General features: G+C 52.4%; 1 protein-coding gene across 2 annotated transcripts; it reads left to right on the forward strand.

Moving 5' to 3' along the window:
* Nucleotides 1-254: 254 nt before the first annotated feature.
* On the forward strand, nucleotides 255-15,464 carry RRP9 (ribosomal RNA processing 9, U3 small nucleolar RNA binding protein). 2 transcript variants are annotated; one of them, XM_032791170.2, is made up of 15 exons: nucleotides 255-346; nucleotides 1,069-1,151; nucleotides 1,873-1,988; nucleotides 4,529-4,596; nucleotides 6,033-6,074; nucleotides 6,752-6,878; nucleotides 9,847-9,971; nucleotides 10,733-10,825; nucleotides 11,115-11,215; nucleotides 11,819-11,953; nucleotides 12,736-12,798; nucleotides 12,885-13,042; nucleotides 14,031-14,110; nucleotides 14,562-14,635; nucleotides 15,267-15,464. In XM_032791170.2, exons 1-15 carry the CDS (start codon nucleotides 266-268, stop codon nucleotides 15,367-15,369), a joined length of 1,449 nt encoding a protein of 482 aa, XP_032647061.1. In that variant the 5' UTR covers nucleotides 255-265; the 3' UTR covers nucleotides 15,370-15,464. The 2 variants fall into 2 exon arrangements, with proteins under 2 accessions (XP_032647061.1, XP_032647069.1); XM_032791178.2 differs by having other exon boundaries at nucleotides 12,885-13,030.
* Nucleotides 15,465-15,812: the final 348 nt, after the last annotated feature.

The following is a 15,812-nucleotide window of genomic DNA, read 5'->3' on the forward strand; positions in this document are numbered from 1 at the left end:
GCTCACCAACAGGAGACGGGGGGAGGGGGGAGCTGAAGATTTGTCCAATAGGAGGGGGAGGCGGGGCACAATGAGGGAGGAAAGGGGCGTTTGCCCTGAAAGGAACGCGAGTACAGAGGGGAGGACCTGGGAGTGATTCCAACCAATGGAGAGGGAATCGTGGGCGTGGCCAGAGTGGCTCTGTCCAATGGGAGGGATCTAGGGGCGGAACCAGAGCGCCACGTGCAGCTGGCGCTGAGCCGCGTCCTGGGCCGGAGGCAGTAGCATGGCGGCGTCGGGAGCGAAGAAGCAGCAGCAGCAGCAGCGAGGAGCCGCGGCGGGGGGAGCCGGGCGCAGGAGGCGCAAGGTGGGGGCGGGAACAAGAACAAGGGCGCCCATTGGGGAGGAGATGGGGATGGGGATGGGGATGGGGATGGGGATGGGGGTCGCTTAGGGCAGGAAGTGAGCTGCTGGGGGAATCGGGGACTAGGGGGCCGGGCGGGCGGCGGGGGGCTGTCTGGGAGAAGCGGGGGACGGGCTGGTTAGGGGGAATGGGGCAGGGAGCTGGCTGAGGAAGCAGGTGTTTAATGGGCTGGTTAGGGGGAATGGGGCAGGGAGCTGGCTGAGGAAGCAGGGGATAAAAGGGCTGGACAGAGGGAATGGGGCAGGGTGCTGGGTGGAGAAATCAGGGGATGGAGGTCCTGGGTAGGGGAAATGGGGCAGGAGGCTGGGTTGGGGGATTGAGGGCTGGAGGAGTTGGGTAGGGGGAACGGGGTGGAAGGCTAGAGGGGTTGGTAGGAGCTAGGGGAACGGAGGTGGGTGGGGTGCAAAGGGGTTATGGGGAATGGGAGAGGAAGCAAGGATTTCCTAGGCTGGCTAAGGTAGTTGTCTATCACTTTTTCTCTGATTAGTGTGGGCTGGAGGTGACAACATTGTGGGGATCCTAGGGTGGTTGCAAGGAGTGGGTGCTCCCTGCCCATTGCCCCCCTCCTTCCCAGTTATGAGAGGGGAGACAGTGTGGGCTGGTGTATCGCCCCCCCCTCTTGTTGCTGTAGCCAGGATGTGCTGAAAGAGGGTTTTGTTCTTCAGGTTCCTGATGCAGAGGAGAAATCCTGGCAGAAAGCCGGCTCGAAGCTGGATGAGGAGATCTCCAGCGACTCCGATGCAGAGAGGTAATGCACTAGCGCGCGCCCCCCCCCCCCCCGCCCCGTGGGTGTTGCCCCAAAGGGTCCCTCCGATAACCACCTTGCAGAGCAGAACCCAGGAAACATCCCTACCCACGCACACCCCTCCTTCCACTCCAAGGTGCCCAAACACTGTAGGGGTGAGGGCCATAGAAATACAGAGAGAGAGATCCCTCCTCCAAGGGTTCAGTGGGGGGAAATGAACTCCCCCAGGAATTAAGGACCATCACCACAGGGTGTATTAAAAAAAATCCCAGACCACTCCACTGCATACATAGACTAGAATCTGTCTCCATGGTTCTACGCAGGCTGTTCCATCCTGTTCATTTGGCTGGCATCTTGCAGAACTATAGTTACAGTTGCACAAAACACTTCCTTCCAAGCCAGACTTTCACAGTCCCTCTCACTTAAAGTGGTGGGGGCCACTGTTTGAGAAATGTGGGGTCTAATACTAGGTGGTGGGGACCCTCTCCACTTCATGTTATTCCTTGGTTAATTACAAAGAACTTGTCCTTTTATACGCTTCTAATTGAAGTTGAGTGGTGCCTGTTTATGTACTTAAACTGCTGTGCATGAATGTGTCTCTGTACACAGACTTCAGTCCAAAAGTAGATTGTATTGACTGGATACTAGACTACAAATGGTCTATAAAGTGAAAGGTGTTAGGGTTGGAGGAAGAGACCCCCACTCTCCCTCTCTTCCCCTGTAGCCCTACATTTGGTGGGAAGCGGAAGAAGGACAATGAGGCAGATGAGATTGAAGAGACAGCACAGGAGAAGAAGCTGAGATTAGCCAAACTTTACCTGAAGCAGCTTCGACAGCAGGGTGAGTATTTGGCAGGCTGGGTGCATGTGGCTGGGCAGTGCAGGGGATGTTATTGAGGAGCGAGGACATTAGTAGCTGTACCTCAGCTCTGCTGCTCTTCCTTACTGATTTGCACGCAGGAATTGTGCCTCTTCCCTGTTATACTCAGGCTTCAGTGCTGTAATGACTGGTTGCTTTTGCTTGATGAAATTTACTATTAAGCACAGACCCAAAAGAAGAGGCAGTCTAAACTCCTTGGGGACAATCTAAATAGTTTAATGCATTTACTAGTATACAGAGAAGTATAAAATTAAAAGGGACAAAAATGCGGTGTCTCATACTCTGTTCCTGCTTGCTTACTTTCCTAAATGTGGCAATTCAGCATAGGTTTCCCAGTTGCTACACAAATCGAATCTACAGTTTGTCTTGACATGTAACAATTGATGTGTTGTCTGTGTTCCAAGTAACTTGAAAGAAAAGCTCTGAAATGCTTTCTTTGTCATCTGCATTGTTATGTCCTGAAGCTCGTTGTAAGTCATCTGCTATGTAAAATACTATCTTTCTTGGATAAAGTCTGCCACAGTTGCAGAATAAGCTGCTGGTCTCTGAGTGCGTCACCTGAGGTATCAGGCCTTGTCTAGCCTGGGACAGGATTCTGCAGTTCTCCTACTCTTAGGCCATGGCTACACTGGCGCTTTACAGCGCTGCAACTTTCTCGCTCAGGGATGTGAAAAAAACACCCCCCTGAGCACTGCAAGATACAGCGCTGTAAAGCCTCAGTGTAAACAGTGCCCCAGCGCTGGGAGCGCGGCTCTCAGCACTGCAAGCTAAACCCCATGAGGATGTGGAGTACATGCAGCGCTGGGACCGCACTCACACTTCAAAGTGCTGCCGCAGCAGCGCTTCGAAGTTTCGAGTGTAGCCATACCCTTAGACTGGGCTACTATATCCTGGGTATCAAGGCTGGTTATCCTGCAGGTGTGATTGAGTTTGGCACCTGCAGTTCTTCATTTTAGGAGTCTGATCAGCGGTAATGTAAGATAGTGGACTTATCGCTGGAGTTCCCCCTTGTGGATCGGTGTGGCATAGCATCTTTTTCCTCATCTAGTGCCCCTTGCTGACCGCTGGTCCAGCCCTGCAGCGGTCTCTTCTCATGACATGCCCCTCTGGTCAGGTCATGCTTTAGTCCCATGCATTTTGGGTAACAGTGTCGCAGGTCAGAGGTACCAGAACTCTTCCACCCTTCCCAGGGTTGATCCTCTGCAGGCTTTGCCCCCATCCCAGGTTCTGCAGGGCCTTTCCTCTCTTACAGAAGGCTGCCTCCCCAGGCTTTATCCCTGACGGTCTGGCTTCTCCCAGGCCACTGACCCTTAGGGCTTCCTTCCTAGAGCAGGGTTTCTCAAACGGGTCCGGCCAATCACGGCTCCCACTGGCTGCGGATTGCTGCTCTGAGCCAAATCCCTGAGCCTGTGCCGCTTCTAACAGTTCCCATTGGCCCAGAGTAGCGATCTGCAGCCAGTGGGAGCAGTGATTGGCTGGACCTGTGGATGGGGCAGGTAAACGCACCGGCCCGGCCTGCCTGGGGCTTTCCTACACAAGCGGCGACCCCTGTTTGAGAAACCCTGCCCTAGAGTCTCTCTCCTCCCTGCCAACTTACTGTGAGATGTTGGGCAAGGCCATCCCTTTTCTGCACATCCATTTCAATGCTTGTTAAAGTGGGGACAATACAGGAGCCATGGGCATGATGCAGTTCTAGCTTTCAGCTGCATTCACACTAAGCCCTGGCTCCATTTCCCATTGAACTGACAAAATCACCACCTAACCCAGCAGGGAACTGACCCAAAATAGGACTTTGCAATGGCAGGAACATTCTGAAACACTAGCAGCTTTAAGATTGCATTCCACATGACAGCAAGCCCATCATGTTTTCCCAAGATTTGTGTGGGGTGCCAAAGGATGCATAGACTATAAGCTTGGATCCTACAATGCCACACTTGTCATAAGAACCTCTATAAAATAGTGACCCAGTGAGGAAGCTTCAGGTGTGTCAGTCACACCTGCAGCACCCCCTATCCAGCTGTTTTAAAAATTTTCCCTAGAAAAAGATATAAAACGTTTATGCAGCCAGATGAAGTCCTGAAGTATGCTCAGGAACTGCTTATAGCATAGGCACAGTGATAAACTCTGCCTTAAAGCGGTAATGCAAGAGCTAGAATGCTTAAGTTTCCACATGTTGATACGGGGGATGCATGGTCAGCTTCCTGGTCAACAGCAACTGTAAATTAGAGTGTGCTCAATGATCTGGGGTCTAAGTCTGGAGCAGGAGATCTGACCAAGCAATCACTGGGGAGCAACACCTTGTATTTGCATAGTTAAAAGCCTGTGCTAACCTTCTAGTGTGTAGTTCTTTGAGGGCTCTCTGCTGCTTGCTCCTCCTCTTGGAGAATAAGCTTTGCTAATGCAGGAATGTTCATTGCTTCAGTCGTATGTCACCAGCCTTCTTGCTGTGCATGCGGAGCTCCATTCCTAATGTGCTGTCTCTGTGCTCGTCTCTTGGGCAGAGGCGGAAAAGGCAGAAGAGGAGGCCTTGGAAGAGGACTTGGTTGCTGGTCGACTGAAGGAAGATGTGGTGAGTAGGCTGCTTGGAGGAGAGAAGTTAATGGATTCAGGGGCTCCTTGCTTGCTGACATCTTCTCTTTTGAATTGCACCTGCTTCTTCCCTTCTGATGCTCCTGGGGATTTCCCCCCTCCTCCCCTGCCAATTCCTTTCAGCCTGCCCTTGAGGGCCTGTCTCATGGCTACAATCTCTGAGATGAGTGTCTGCTCACTCCCACACAAATGTGCATTTGACTTTTACCACAGCTTCCGTTAAGTGGCCAGAGTAAACCTAAGTCTCTGCCTTCCAAACATCCCCCAGCTGGGGAAAAGTGACTTGAATCTCTGCATGGAATCTCTCACACACTCACACACTCACTCACTCACACACACACAGTGTGTCTAGGCAGAGAGGTAAATGCACCTATGGGCCTCTTTGCATATTCCTGTTTAAACCATCAGCATTCTTAAGGTGCCCACCACCTAGGTTGCCCAACACATGTATTGGCTTACTGTTAATATAAGTATTGGGACGTTATGTTCACTGCCTCATGGCTAAGATCAAGTGTACTCTCTCCACAATTCTGTCCACCCTTGGCAAGTATCCCATAACACCCTGCATTTGCAGGAGTAAGCTTTGGCTTAGGAACATAGGAAAACGTTCAGGATCAGCACACAAGAGTGTTTTACCATAGCAAGAGGTAGGGAGTAAGTCTCTCAGGCTACTACTAGAATGTCCCAAAGAAAAAAGATAAGCCCATGTTCTACCATATTGCAAACTGCAGAGGTGCCTTCACAGGAGTGCGTGCTCTCAGAACAAAGAGGTAAGGGGGTACAGCATGGTACCAGAAAAACAACATAGAAAGCTGATTGGTTAAATCCAGTTTCAGGTGATGTACACAGCACTTCTTATAAATGGGTAGGATATAAAAAGATGGCTTTAGGCTGGTGACTTTGGAAGCACATCTTCAGTGTAAGATGAATTTAACACTTCATGAGAGATTCCTGGAGCCAGGTTTGATATGATACTGTTCTTCTTGTCCTATGCTTTTTATTGGCTTATAATATAATATACCTATCTCATAGAACTGGAAGGGACCCCTGAAAGGTCATTGAGTCCAGCCCCCTGCCTTCACTAGCAGGACAAAGTACTGATTTTGCCCCAGATCCCTAAGTGGCCCCCTCAAGAATTGAACTCACAACCCTGGGTTTAGCAGGCCAATGCTCAAACCACTGAGCTGTCCCTCCCCCCAGGGCAACAAGTCTGGGTGACGTTGGTGGTTTGGTTTTCTGGAATGTATTTCAGGCCGAACCAAAGCGTGGTGAAGCAGTTGACTGTGCAACTGAACAATTTTTTGTATCTAAATTGTCCTCAATCTACATCTTGTAAGGGCAGAATAGCCTCTATATGCAGGGACTGAGTGCCTAGGGCTTTACTGCTTGTGTCTAACTGCCTTGTACTTTCAACAGCTTGAACAGAAGGGAAAACTGCAGCGACTGATCGCCAAAGATGTAAGTTTACAAAGCTTCGAATGAATAGCTCTGCTTCAGAGTTGGGTAGGGGCAGGGAAAGGTCGCTGGCAGCCCGTTCTCCCTGAGAGGTGTGGGAGCATGTCAGGTGATCCCTTTCTGGAGTGGCTCAATCTCCCGGCTGTCAGATCGACTGTTCTCTCCCAGTGCAGGCGCCTTGGATGAGCTTGCTCCTAGTTCAGTTGAAAATAACAGCATTTGCATGTTAGGGCAAGGTGGCCCTGCCCTAACATGGGACTCTTGTGGATCCAGGTTTGTTCTGGAAATGTGGCCTAATGGGTAGAGCCCTGGACTGGATGGCAGGAGACCTGGGTTCAATTCCTTGCTCTGCCACACACTTCTTGAGTGACCTTGGGCAAGTCATGTGTCATGTTTGTGCCTCAGTTTCCTAACTGTAAAATGGGGATAATAGCATTGCCCTCACAGGGGTGTTGGTAGTGCTCTGTTATTGGTAATGGGGGTAGGGGGGGTATATAAGTATCTTAAATATTTGAAAATCTTGGCCTTCTAGAGTTGAGTGCTGACAGCTAGATCTTTGAGGTGCTGCGCTCCCACTGAAGTCAGCATGTATCCCATCACCAGGGATAAAATAGCTAACAACCCCATGCAAGTTCTGTGGCGCCAGAGCGCTTTGTTAATGAGGTGCTGTGTGTGAACAGTTGCAGCCTCCAGATACAGCAGCCATCCGAGTGCTGCGAGGTCACCAGCTGCCCATCACCTGTCTGGTCATCTCTCCAGATGACAAGTGCATCTTCTCAGCTGCCAAAGACTGCTCCATCATCAAATGTGAGTTTTTCCTAGGCTACCTCCCTTCTTAGTCCAGTGGCTTGCAGGTTTCAGCATTTCCAAAGACAGTTGTGAAGAGCATCTGTCATAAACAGATAGCTAAGGGTTAATGCTTCTTTTACCTGTAAAGGGTTAACGAAGGGAATCAAACACCTGACCAGAGGACCAATCAGGAAACCGCATTTTTCAAAGCTCAGGGAGGGAATGTTTGGGTGTGGGTCTTTTGTCTGGCTCTCGGCTATGAGAGGGATCTTTCTATCTTCAAGCTTCTAATCTTCTGTTTCCCAGTTGTAAGTTACAGGTCTAAGACAATATAGTTTTTATATTGTTTTTGTATTTACATTGTGTAGTTGCACGGAATGTTTAATTGTATTTCTTTTTTGAATAGGTTGTTTATTCATTTTTTCTTTTAGGCAATTGACCCTGTATTGTCAACCTGTTACAGGACTATGTGTTTTTTCTTTCTTTTAATAAGCTTTTTTTTTAAGACCTGTTTGAGTTTTCTCTGGGTAGGCTAAGGAACGAAGGAAGGAATTCTCTTTGTGTTAGATTTACGGAGGGTGAATCTGTGCGCCTCAGGGGAAGAGGGAGGGGGGGAGGTGAATTGTCCTCTCTGTCACTTTCTTGTTGGTGTTTCTCCCTCTGGAGTTCTATCTGTCTTCTGTGGGCTGCATCTTCTTCTTGTTGTTTTCTTGGTGGGCTGCATTCTTGGCTGCCTGTTATCTTTTGTAGGCTGCCAGTTTGATTTGTTTTCTTTTCTTTCAGCTCCATCCTCTTTTGTTTTATTTCTAGGTCTTGTAGTTTCTTTTCCATGTTCGCTTTTGGTCTGTGGTTTTGATTGTTCTTCCTTGGAAGTCATGGTTCCTGTTTCTTGTGTGGGGTTCCCTCTGGTGTTTATTGTCTGAACTGCGGGCTCTCTTGTGTCTCCTGGGTTTTTGCCTAGCAACAGTGCCCTTTTTAAGTTTTCCTAGCTAATCTTTGATATGTAAATTAAACAAAACAAAAGCCACTTTATTTACCTGGGTTGTGTTTTGCTGGGGTTACTTGACTCCCAATGGGAGTGCTATTGTTTAACAAAAGACCCTTTTGTCACCTAATGGCTCCTTGCTTAAAATGCAAGCCAAACTGAGCAAAACCTTAATGGTTCCTTGCTTAAAATGCAAGCTAACGGAGCAGGAGAGAAACAGAAAAAAAAAATTTCTCTCTGGCTCTTTAAAAACCAAACCCTTTTTCTCTCTGCTAAAGTCCCTAGCAGAGAAAAGAATTAATACTCCTACTGGCTTCTGGATTCTTACCTCCCCCGCTGCCACCATGTCGTAGCTTCCGTACTCGATAGAACCTTCAGCGTTCATAAAATTATGAGAAGCTAGCAATGAACACTCTAAGCTTAATCTCAGCTTAGGACCTGATAGCCTATGCCACCACGCCAAAAATTTCCGAGTGTTCTGCTGCACTGCTGTCTCACCAAACCTTCCCGGGGGGGACCCCCCACAAGAACATTCCCCAGATGGCCACCTGGGAGTCTTCACCACAAGGGACAATAACCCCCCACTCCCCTTTCTTCTCTTTACTTCTCCCCAGGTTTCCCACTCCTATGGGTTATCCTGGAAGATTACTTACTTAAAATCCTTGACTTTTAAAACAGAGGGCAATCACCCTTCCCACGACCCCCCTTTTCCCCTGAGCTGCACAGATTCAACTCCTCCCTAAAATCTTACACAAAGAGAATTTCCCTTCCCTTCGATTTCCTTAGCCTACCCAGAGAGAAAAAAAACTCCGAAACCAGTCTTAAAAGAAAATTTAATATTAAAAAAGAAAAAACACATTAAAATAGTAGCTCTGATCAGATTGACACAGGGGTCCAATTGCTTAAAAGAAAAAATGAATAAACAACCTTATTCAAAAAAGAAATACAATTTAAACATTCCAGCAACTACACACATGTAAATACAAAAACAATATAAAAACCTATATTGTCTTAGACCTGTACTTACAACTGGGAAACAGAAGATTAGAAGCTTGAAGATAGAAAGATCCCTCTCATAGCCGAGAGCCAGACAAAAGACCCACACCCAAACATTCCCTCCCTGAGCTTTGAAAAATGCGGTTTCCTGATTGGTCCTCTGGTCAAGTGTTTGATTCCCTTCGTTAACCCTTTACAGGTAAAAGAAACATTAACCCTTAGCTATCTGTTTATGACAGCATCCTCTCCCATAACCTGGCTGTGCTCCATCTCCCGGCAGGTGCCGTGCTCACACGTTAGAGCTATGCAAGGCAGGCTGTCAGAGCTTGTCAATTTCTAACTTTGCTTGTAGCCCCCTCTCCTGAAGGGAAGTCTCTTGCTTAGTTACAAGCTAGATTTTAGTGCTGGAGCAGCACTGACCCTGCAAGCAGGATCTAAATCTTGAGAAATGTCCACTAATTTGAGAGGGGAGGGGGTCCCGTCACTTCTTGAGTGCTTAGCTCCAAACACCTACACTCCTGTTTTCCAGAAGTGCTGTGCACACCCGGCTTCCACTGCCTTTGGGGGAGGGGAGGGAGGGAGAGAGAGAGAAATGGATGCTTAGATCTTCAGGGCCCAAAATAAGTTGACCTTCCTGAAAAAATGAGTCTGTCTTTAGCATTCACAGTGGGCTAGAAGGCACTGTTAAGTACAGCATCAGCTCTGCCCTCTGGCAGCTTGCTTTGGGGCTGGTGCAGGAACTCCATTCTACTGTTGTGATCCTCCCGCACCTTGCTCTGAGCAGATGTGGATAGTTGGTATCTCCTGCCTCATTACCAAGGAGTCCCTGTTAATGGAGTGAGACAGGTGAGCTGGGACCATCAGGTGTGCCTTGCACTCTCTACTTCCTAACCTTCTGGGGAGGCGCTTGCCCTGTCTCCATGGCCCTTGGCTTGCCAAGAGGACACGCTGGCCAAGGCAGCCCTGCAGAATGAGGCAGGAAGTGACCGATGTAGTCTGCTGCAGGGGATGTGGAGAGCGGGAAGAAGTTGCACGTGATCCCTGGAGGGAAGAAGGGGACAGAGGCCCAGCACGTCGGCCACACAGCGCATGTTCTCTCCATGGCCATCTCGTCAGATGGCAAATACCTGGTAAGGAGGAGCGGCTGGGCCCTGCCCTCTCCCCTGCTGGCTCACCCTTGTTCTCTAGTCACGCAGTGAGAGAAGGCTCTTGCCATTTGAGTTCTTGGCACTCGCTGGCAGCTTCCTGCTTCATTGCAAATGCTGAACCCCCTTTGATCCCCTACCCTGCTGCCCGCTCTCTGTCCCTGGCCCACCTTCAGAGTGGGTGGGCTGCTCTGACAGGTAGAGCTGGGCACTGCCGCCTTCCAGAAAGGATACAGGAGCTGCAAACAGCACGTCAGCTGTGAGTGCGTGGTACACCGCTTGTATGATGAAACCTTGTTGGGGAGCTTGCTCTGATAGAAGCAGGGCTGATGGCTGCTGTGCCACGATTGGGCCCATTCACCCGTCACTGACGGCACACACAATATCGCCGCTGCCTCTCTGGCCAGCTGCACGGCTAGATCTCACCAGCCTTGGGCTCCAGCATTGGCTGTGGTGCCGATGGGACATCCTGAGAGGAGGAGGAAGGGCAAAGGCTGTTTGCTCTGTATGCTCTCCAGGGGAAGACAGTGAGCTGGGAACAAAACCAAGGGGTGGCTGGTGGGGAATCCCACCTCCCATCTGGCTGAGACCTCTCCTGCCGGCCGGCTCTGCCCCCTGAGTCTCCCTGTGGGCCTCTGAAATGGCAGCAGAACATAATAGTGCAGCCATGCAGCCTGCTGTGATGATGCAGGCCCAGGAAAGCTTGTTAGGGGCTGCTGGTGAGAGTGTCCTCTGTCCCCTGCCAGGCCACAGGAGACAGGAACAAGCTGATCATGATCTGGGAGGCTGTCACATGCAAGCACCTGTATAAATTCACTGGCCATCGAGACGCTGTGACGGTGAGTGGCTGGAGGGGAGTAGCTCAGACACAACTAGGCGGCTCCGAGCACCCAATCCTTCCACGCTGACTTGGGAAACATATCAAGGCTCTGCCTAAAAGTCAGGGAGCCCTTTCTTCATGGGAATCCTCTTCCCCCTTTGCCGAGTGCCTTTCCTCTGAGGTGCTGAGCTCGGGAGGGGTGGGAAGTTTGGCTGCTTTCCCTAGAGTAGTCGCCTTGGAGAATGCAGTTTTGGACTGGCATTAAAGCCACTCTTCCGTATTTAGCACCGGTCTCTCCCCCCACACAGGGTTTGTCGTTCCAGAAGGGCACTCACCAGCTGTACAGCGCCTCACACGATCGCTCTGTCAAAGTCTGGAATGTGGCTGAGAACGCCTACGTGGAAACTCTGTGAGGACCCAGTTCTCTGTGCCCTGGGGCAGGAGAGCCAGGAAGCCTGAGCTGGGAGGATTATGTGGCTTTTGGGATGACCCTGGAGATGGAAGACTGGGATTCCTGGGCAGGGGGCTCCAGCAGACTTGGCCCAGCAATGCTTTTGGCCCCCAAGCTGTCCTGTGGTCACTGCTCAAGGCTACCCTGCCCTAACAAGCGGCCTATTCAGTTTGGTGGCACCCATGGTCAGGCTCACCTGATCAGGAGCCCTCCTATTGCATCAGCAGCTGTGATGTGGCTGCAGCTCAGAAATCTCCTGAGGGCCTGAGTCATTCTTCCTGAGTGTGGTTACCTGAGATAGATGTTGCCATGTCTTCTGCCAGCTGTGTCTGTTGAGAGGCCAAGTATTCTGTGGGCATAGAGGCCTGGTGGGCTGTAGCCACAAACTCCCCATCCAGGAGAACCAGTGATCAGCATTGGCCGTGCGGTGGTGGGAGATGGTGACCATCCAGGCTGAGAATGCAGAGCCTGGGTGGGAAGGGATGTAGAAGGTGCCAGGCTGGGCTCCCTGGGTTACTGAGACTGGGTCTCATCTTCTGCTCGGTTTGCCCCCGACTCCAGGTTTGGGCACCAGGATGCGATCACGGGGCTGGACAGTCTGAGCCGGGAGTGCTGCGTCACGTCAGGAGGGCGAGACGGCACCGTCCGGGTCTGGAAGATCCCTGAGGAGTCTCAGCTTGTGTTCTACGGGCACCAGTAGGTGTGGGCAGCAGCCCCTGCAGAGGGTGGGGAGGGCTGCAGGGCATCTGCTCCACTTAACCTGCTTCACCTTCCATGGCATCTCCTCTGCCAAAGCCATCTGGTGGCTGCCAGCAACTGCACTGCGATCCCTGGTCTGTTCTACCTCCCCTCCGCTCTGCAGCCCAGTGTCTTGTCAGATGCCTCCCAGCACCTGCCTCGTGCATGGTTATCGGCCACGCCTGTTAAGCTGGTGGTGGGACGTGCTACCTTGCCTAGTGCCTGCAGGAGTGATGCAGACATGCTGGGTGGAGGAGGCTGGCTATCGGCCATCCACAGCACTGCATAGTGCATGGGACCGCTCCTCACTGCAGCAGCTCCTGGAAGCAGCTCAAGCCAAGCTCCTATATCACAGTGGTGTGGCGTGGAACTAGGCCAGCGAGGCTGAACCACAGGGCAAGCAGCTCAGCCGGCAGGAGGACTCATTCAGAGCATTCATGCCAGATCCCAGTGGGGGAGCCGCCAAAAGGGGAAATGTGCCCTTCTGGGAGGTGACCTAGGGAATGCTCCACCTCCAGGGGGTGCCTGTTGCAGTGAGGGGCTGCCAGGGAGGCCTGTTCTGAAGCATGCTGAGTGCCACCAGCACAGTCTACTTTGAGGGGTGGTGTTGGAAGCCCGGTCTGCGCTCAGCTCAAGTTCTGGAGCTACCATTGCTTCTGGGGCTCTGGCACCCTGCAGGGTAACTTCCCAGGGGGCCCACAACCACAAATGGTTCTCCTCCTTCCCTCTGCCCATTTTAGGGGCTCCATTGACTGTGTCCAGCTGATCAACGAGGAGCACATGGTGTCCGGTGCGGATGACGGGTGAGTAACCCTGCTGGAGACATGCCAGGGGTGCTGCAGGCCTGGGCTCTGGCACATAGCCTCATCCGCTCCACGTCTCACAACAGGTCGGTCGCCCTTTGGGGTCTTTCGAAGAAGAAGCCGCTCACGACGGTGAGACAAGCGCACAGTAACCACGGCGCCCAGGGCCTGGAGCAGCCGTACTGGATCTCCTCGGTGGCCACCCTGCTGAACAGTGATGTTGTAGCCACAGGTGCCTCGCGCTGTGAGACCCTCGCTTTTGCTGTTGCTTTGGGACTGGGGCGGGGAGGAAGGATGCAGTACATTGCAGGCCCCCAGCAACTGGGCGATCTCAACTTCCTTCCCAGCTCTGGGCTTCCTCCCTGGCTCTTATCCTCCCTGCAGCTTGGGCCAGCACTCTGTACAGCTGGGACAATGCCTGTGTGATGGGCAGGGCCGGGTTACTGTTTGAAGTGCTCTGAGGGGCTCAGCTACAAAGGGCCCTGGACGGGTCATTCCTCAGGCTCCTAACTTCTCTCTTTTGGGAACCTGGCTCTGCTTTCCTGGCAGCCCCGGGGAATTTACCCACAACTGGCCCTATACTGCCCTCAGCTAGCCCAGGCCCTGCCACTCCTACAGCTCCTACCACTGGCATTCTCAGGCTTGCCACCCTGGCTTAGAAACTAGCTGAGGAGTGGGGAAGTCCTGCTTGGATGGGAAGGGAGTGGTTTGGGGCAGGCTAGGAGGGGGAGGTAGGGCTTGGTTTGAACTCGGATCCATGTCACATACAACAAGTGACTGGTGAGCTCGGAGCAAGAGGTGCAAATGCTGCTCCTGGGGTTCTGGCGACATTGGCTGGGCCTCTCCAGAGAGCTACGGCCTCATGACCAGTCTGTCCTGTGTGTCACTGGCAGGAGATCGCTGCATCACTCTCTTCTCTTGTCCTGACTCGCTCCCCCAGTGTGATGAGGATCCACCACCGCCTAACCCCAGGCAGGATGATGTTTTCCCCTAGAATACGCCAGCTTGCTGCTCCAATTGCCGAGCCAGCAGCTTCAGCTTCCTGTGGTCCCCATTGTGTTGGTGGGGTGGCAGGGACGGGGAGCTCACGGATGCCAGCAGGGCTTGGTGTGGTGGCAGGGCTGTGGGAGACCGCGCTAGCTTGGATCGGTGCAGATCGCGGGTAAGCATGGCCCGGGGGAGGTGCAGGGCCTGGCCACCCGAGGTCCTCACATTCTGCTCTGTGACCGCAGGCTCGCACAGCTCCAGCGTGCGGCTGTGGAAGTGTGGGGAGGGATTCCGAAGGCTGGAGCCGCTCTTCGACATCCCCCTGGTAAGAAAGGGGCACAGGCGTGCTGGCAGGAAGGCTCCCTCTCGGCAGGCGAGGCTCATGGGAGCGAATGCTTGGGGCTGAGCAGAGATGGGAATTTCCCTCTTCTGTCTAGCTGGGTTCCTCTTCCCCAAACGAGTCTGCTGTGCAGGTTGGGGTGAGGGGGTGCAGGTTTTGCTGGGGTCTGGATAAACCCAGAGGGGCTCCCTCCCATCTGGTGTGTGAAGCCAGTGAATTGCTCGGCCTGATTGAAGTTGCATTGCCCTAATGGGAGCCCTGCACTCAAGACATGCATCTGACGAAGTGGGTATTCGCCCACGAAAGCTCATGCTCCAAAACGTCTTAGTCTATAAGGTGCCACAGGACTCTTTGCTGCAGTCAAGTGTCCCGGCAGACTAATAGCTCTCAGGCCTGCAGTACTGGCCTCATGCCTCTCTCTCTTCCTCTCTCTCAGATCGGCTTTGTCAACAGCTTGAAGTTCTCGAATGCTGGGGATTTCCTGGTTGTTGGGGTTGGACAGGAACACAGGTACTGGCTTTGCTGCTAGCTACAGGCTACATGGGGTCTCCAGGGGCTCTGGCCCAAGGCCCCAGACGCTAATCCCAGCCCCTCTCCCAGCCCTTGGGGTCGTCCCTCTGCAGTGTGCAGTCTGGAGGAGCTGGTGATGGGGTGGAGCCTGTGCTGGGGGCTAAGAAAAATCCAACGTTTGGCATTAGACTTTAATTCAGCTAGGAATTCAGCTGGGAAGAAGGGTTTGTTAAATGCTGGGAAGGGGAAGCTTTCGGGGTGAAGCATGCGAGGAGTGGGCTGTCTAGGAGGGGAGGGCAGACTTTGGCGCTAACCCTCTTAAAAGCCCGGCTGGCACTGGTATGAAACTCCTCCTGCCATTGCTCCAGGGCAGCCTTACCAATGACTTGCTTTCTCCTGGGCGAAATGGAGACAAACCTTCCCCTTCTGTAGACCAGAGATGGTGCCTCTCAGATGCTGGGAGGCTGGATCTCTGCAAAGCACTCCAAGAGCCCCTGGCAGGCGCTAGAACAGCGTGAAGCACTGAGTGCGAGCACTGGGACCCTCTGAGGAGGGAGCTCGGCTTGGCCCCAGATGGCTTTCTTGCTGGAGAGTGGTAGAAACGAAAGCTCAGGGTGTCTCTCTTGTCCAGGTTGGGCCGCTGGTGGCGAATCAAAGAAGCCAAGAACAGCATCTGCATCATCCCACTTCAGAGGACGGCGGCTGGCAGCGCACAGCCAGCTGACGGCTCCTAACCCTGCTCCCCTCTTGCATGTGGTCGTGTTGCTGCTAGAGCTTTGTGAGACTCTCGAGTTAAAACTTTGTATTAAAAGTAAACGCCTGTGTAAAACCCTGCTGTCAGTGTTGGCCTGTCTACGGCTCGGATGCTTTGTCACAAGCAAAACCGGAGGCAAGGACGTCCTCTCTGTGACCAGTTGCAGGCTGGGCACAAGAGGAAAGGGAAGTGCAGCATATGAAATGAAAAGCCCAAGCCCCCTTTGCTCTGCAGCCAGAGCTGCATAGCAGGGGGGAGGATCTTCTACAAACATACTCCTGCCCCTGAAAGGCCAGTGACAGAACCTGCTCTGTGTGAGCTGCTGAGACCTGGCCTTTTGCGGGGGAGAGGGGAATGGACATGCAGACTAAGCAGCCTCAGTCTGACTTCCTCCTTTCCCAAGAACAGGCCAGAGCCACTCAC

Source organism: Chelonoidis abingdonii, chromosome 16, assembly GCF_003597395.2.
Source record: "Chelonoidis abingdonii isolate Lonesome George chromosome 16, CheloAbing_2.0, whole genome shotgun sequence".
Classification (NCBI taxonomy): Eukaryota; Metazoa; Chordata; order Testudines; family Testudinidae; genus Chelonoidis; species Chelonoidis abingdonii.

What these genes read in the sequence shown, in the direction of transcription:
- RRP9 (XM_032791170.2), top strand. Translation starts at nt 266, where the DNA reads ATGGCGGCGTCGGGAGCGAAGAAGCAGCAGCAGCAGCAGCGAGGAGCC. An exon ending in CCGGGCGCAGGAGGCGCAAG is followed by an intron (nt 347 to 1,068) that starts GTGGGGGCGGGA and finishes TTTGTTCTTCAG; the next exon opens with GTTCCTGATGCAGAGGAGAA. An exon ending in GCCATCGAGACGCTGTGACG is followed by an intron (nt 10,826 to 11,114) that starts GTGAGTGGCTGG and finishes CCCCCCACACAG; the next exon opens with GGTTTGTCGTTCCAGAAGGG.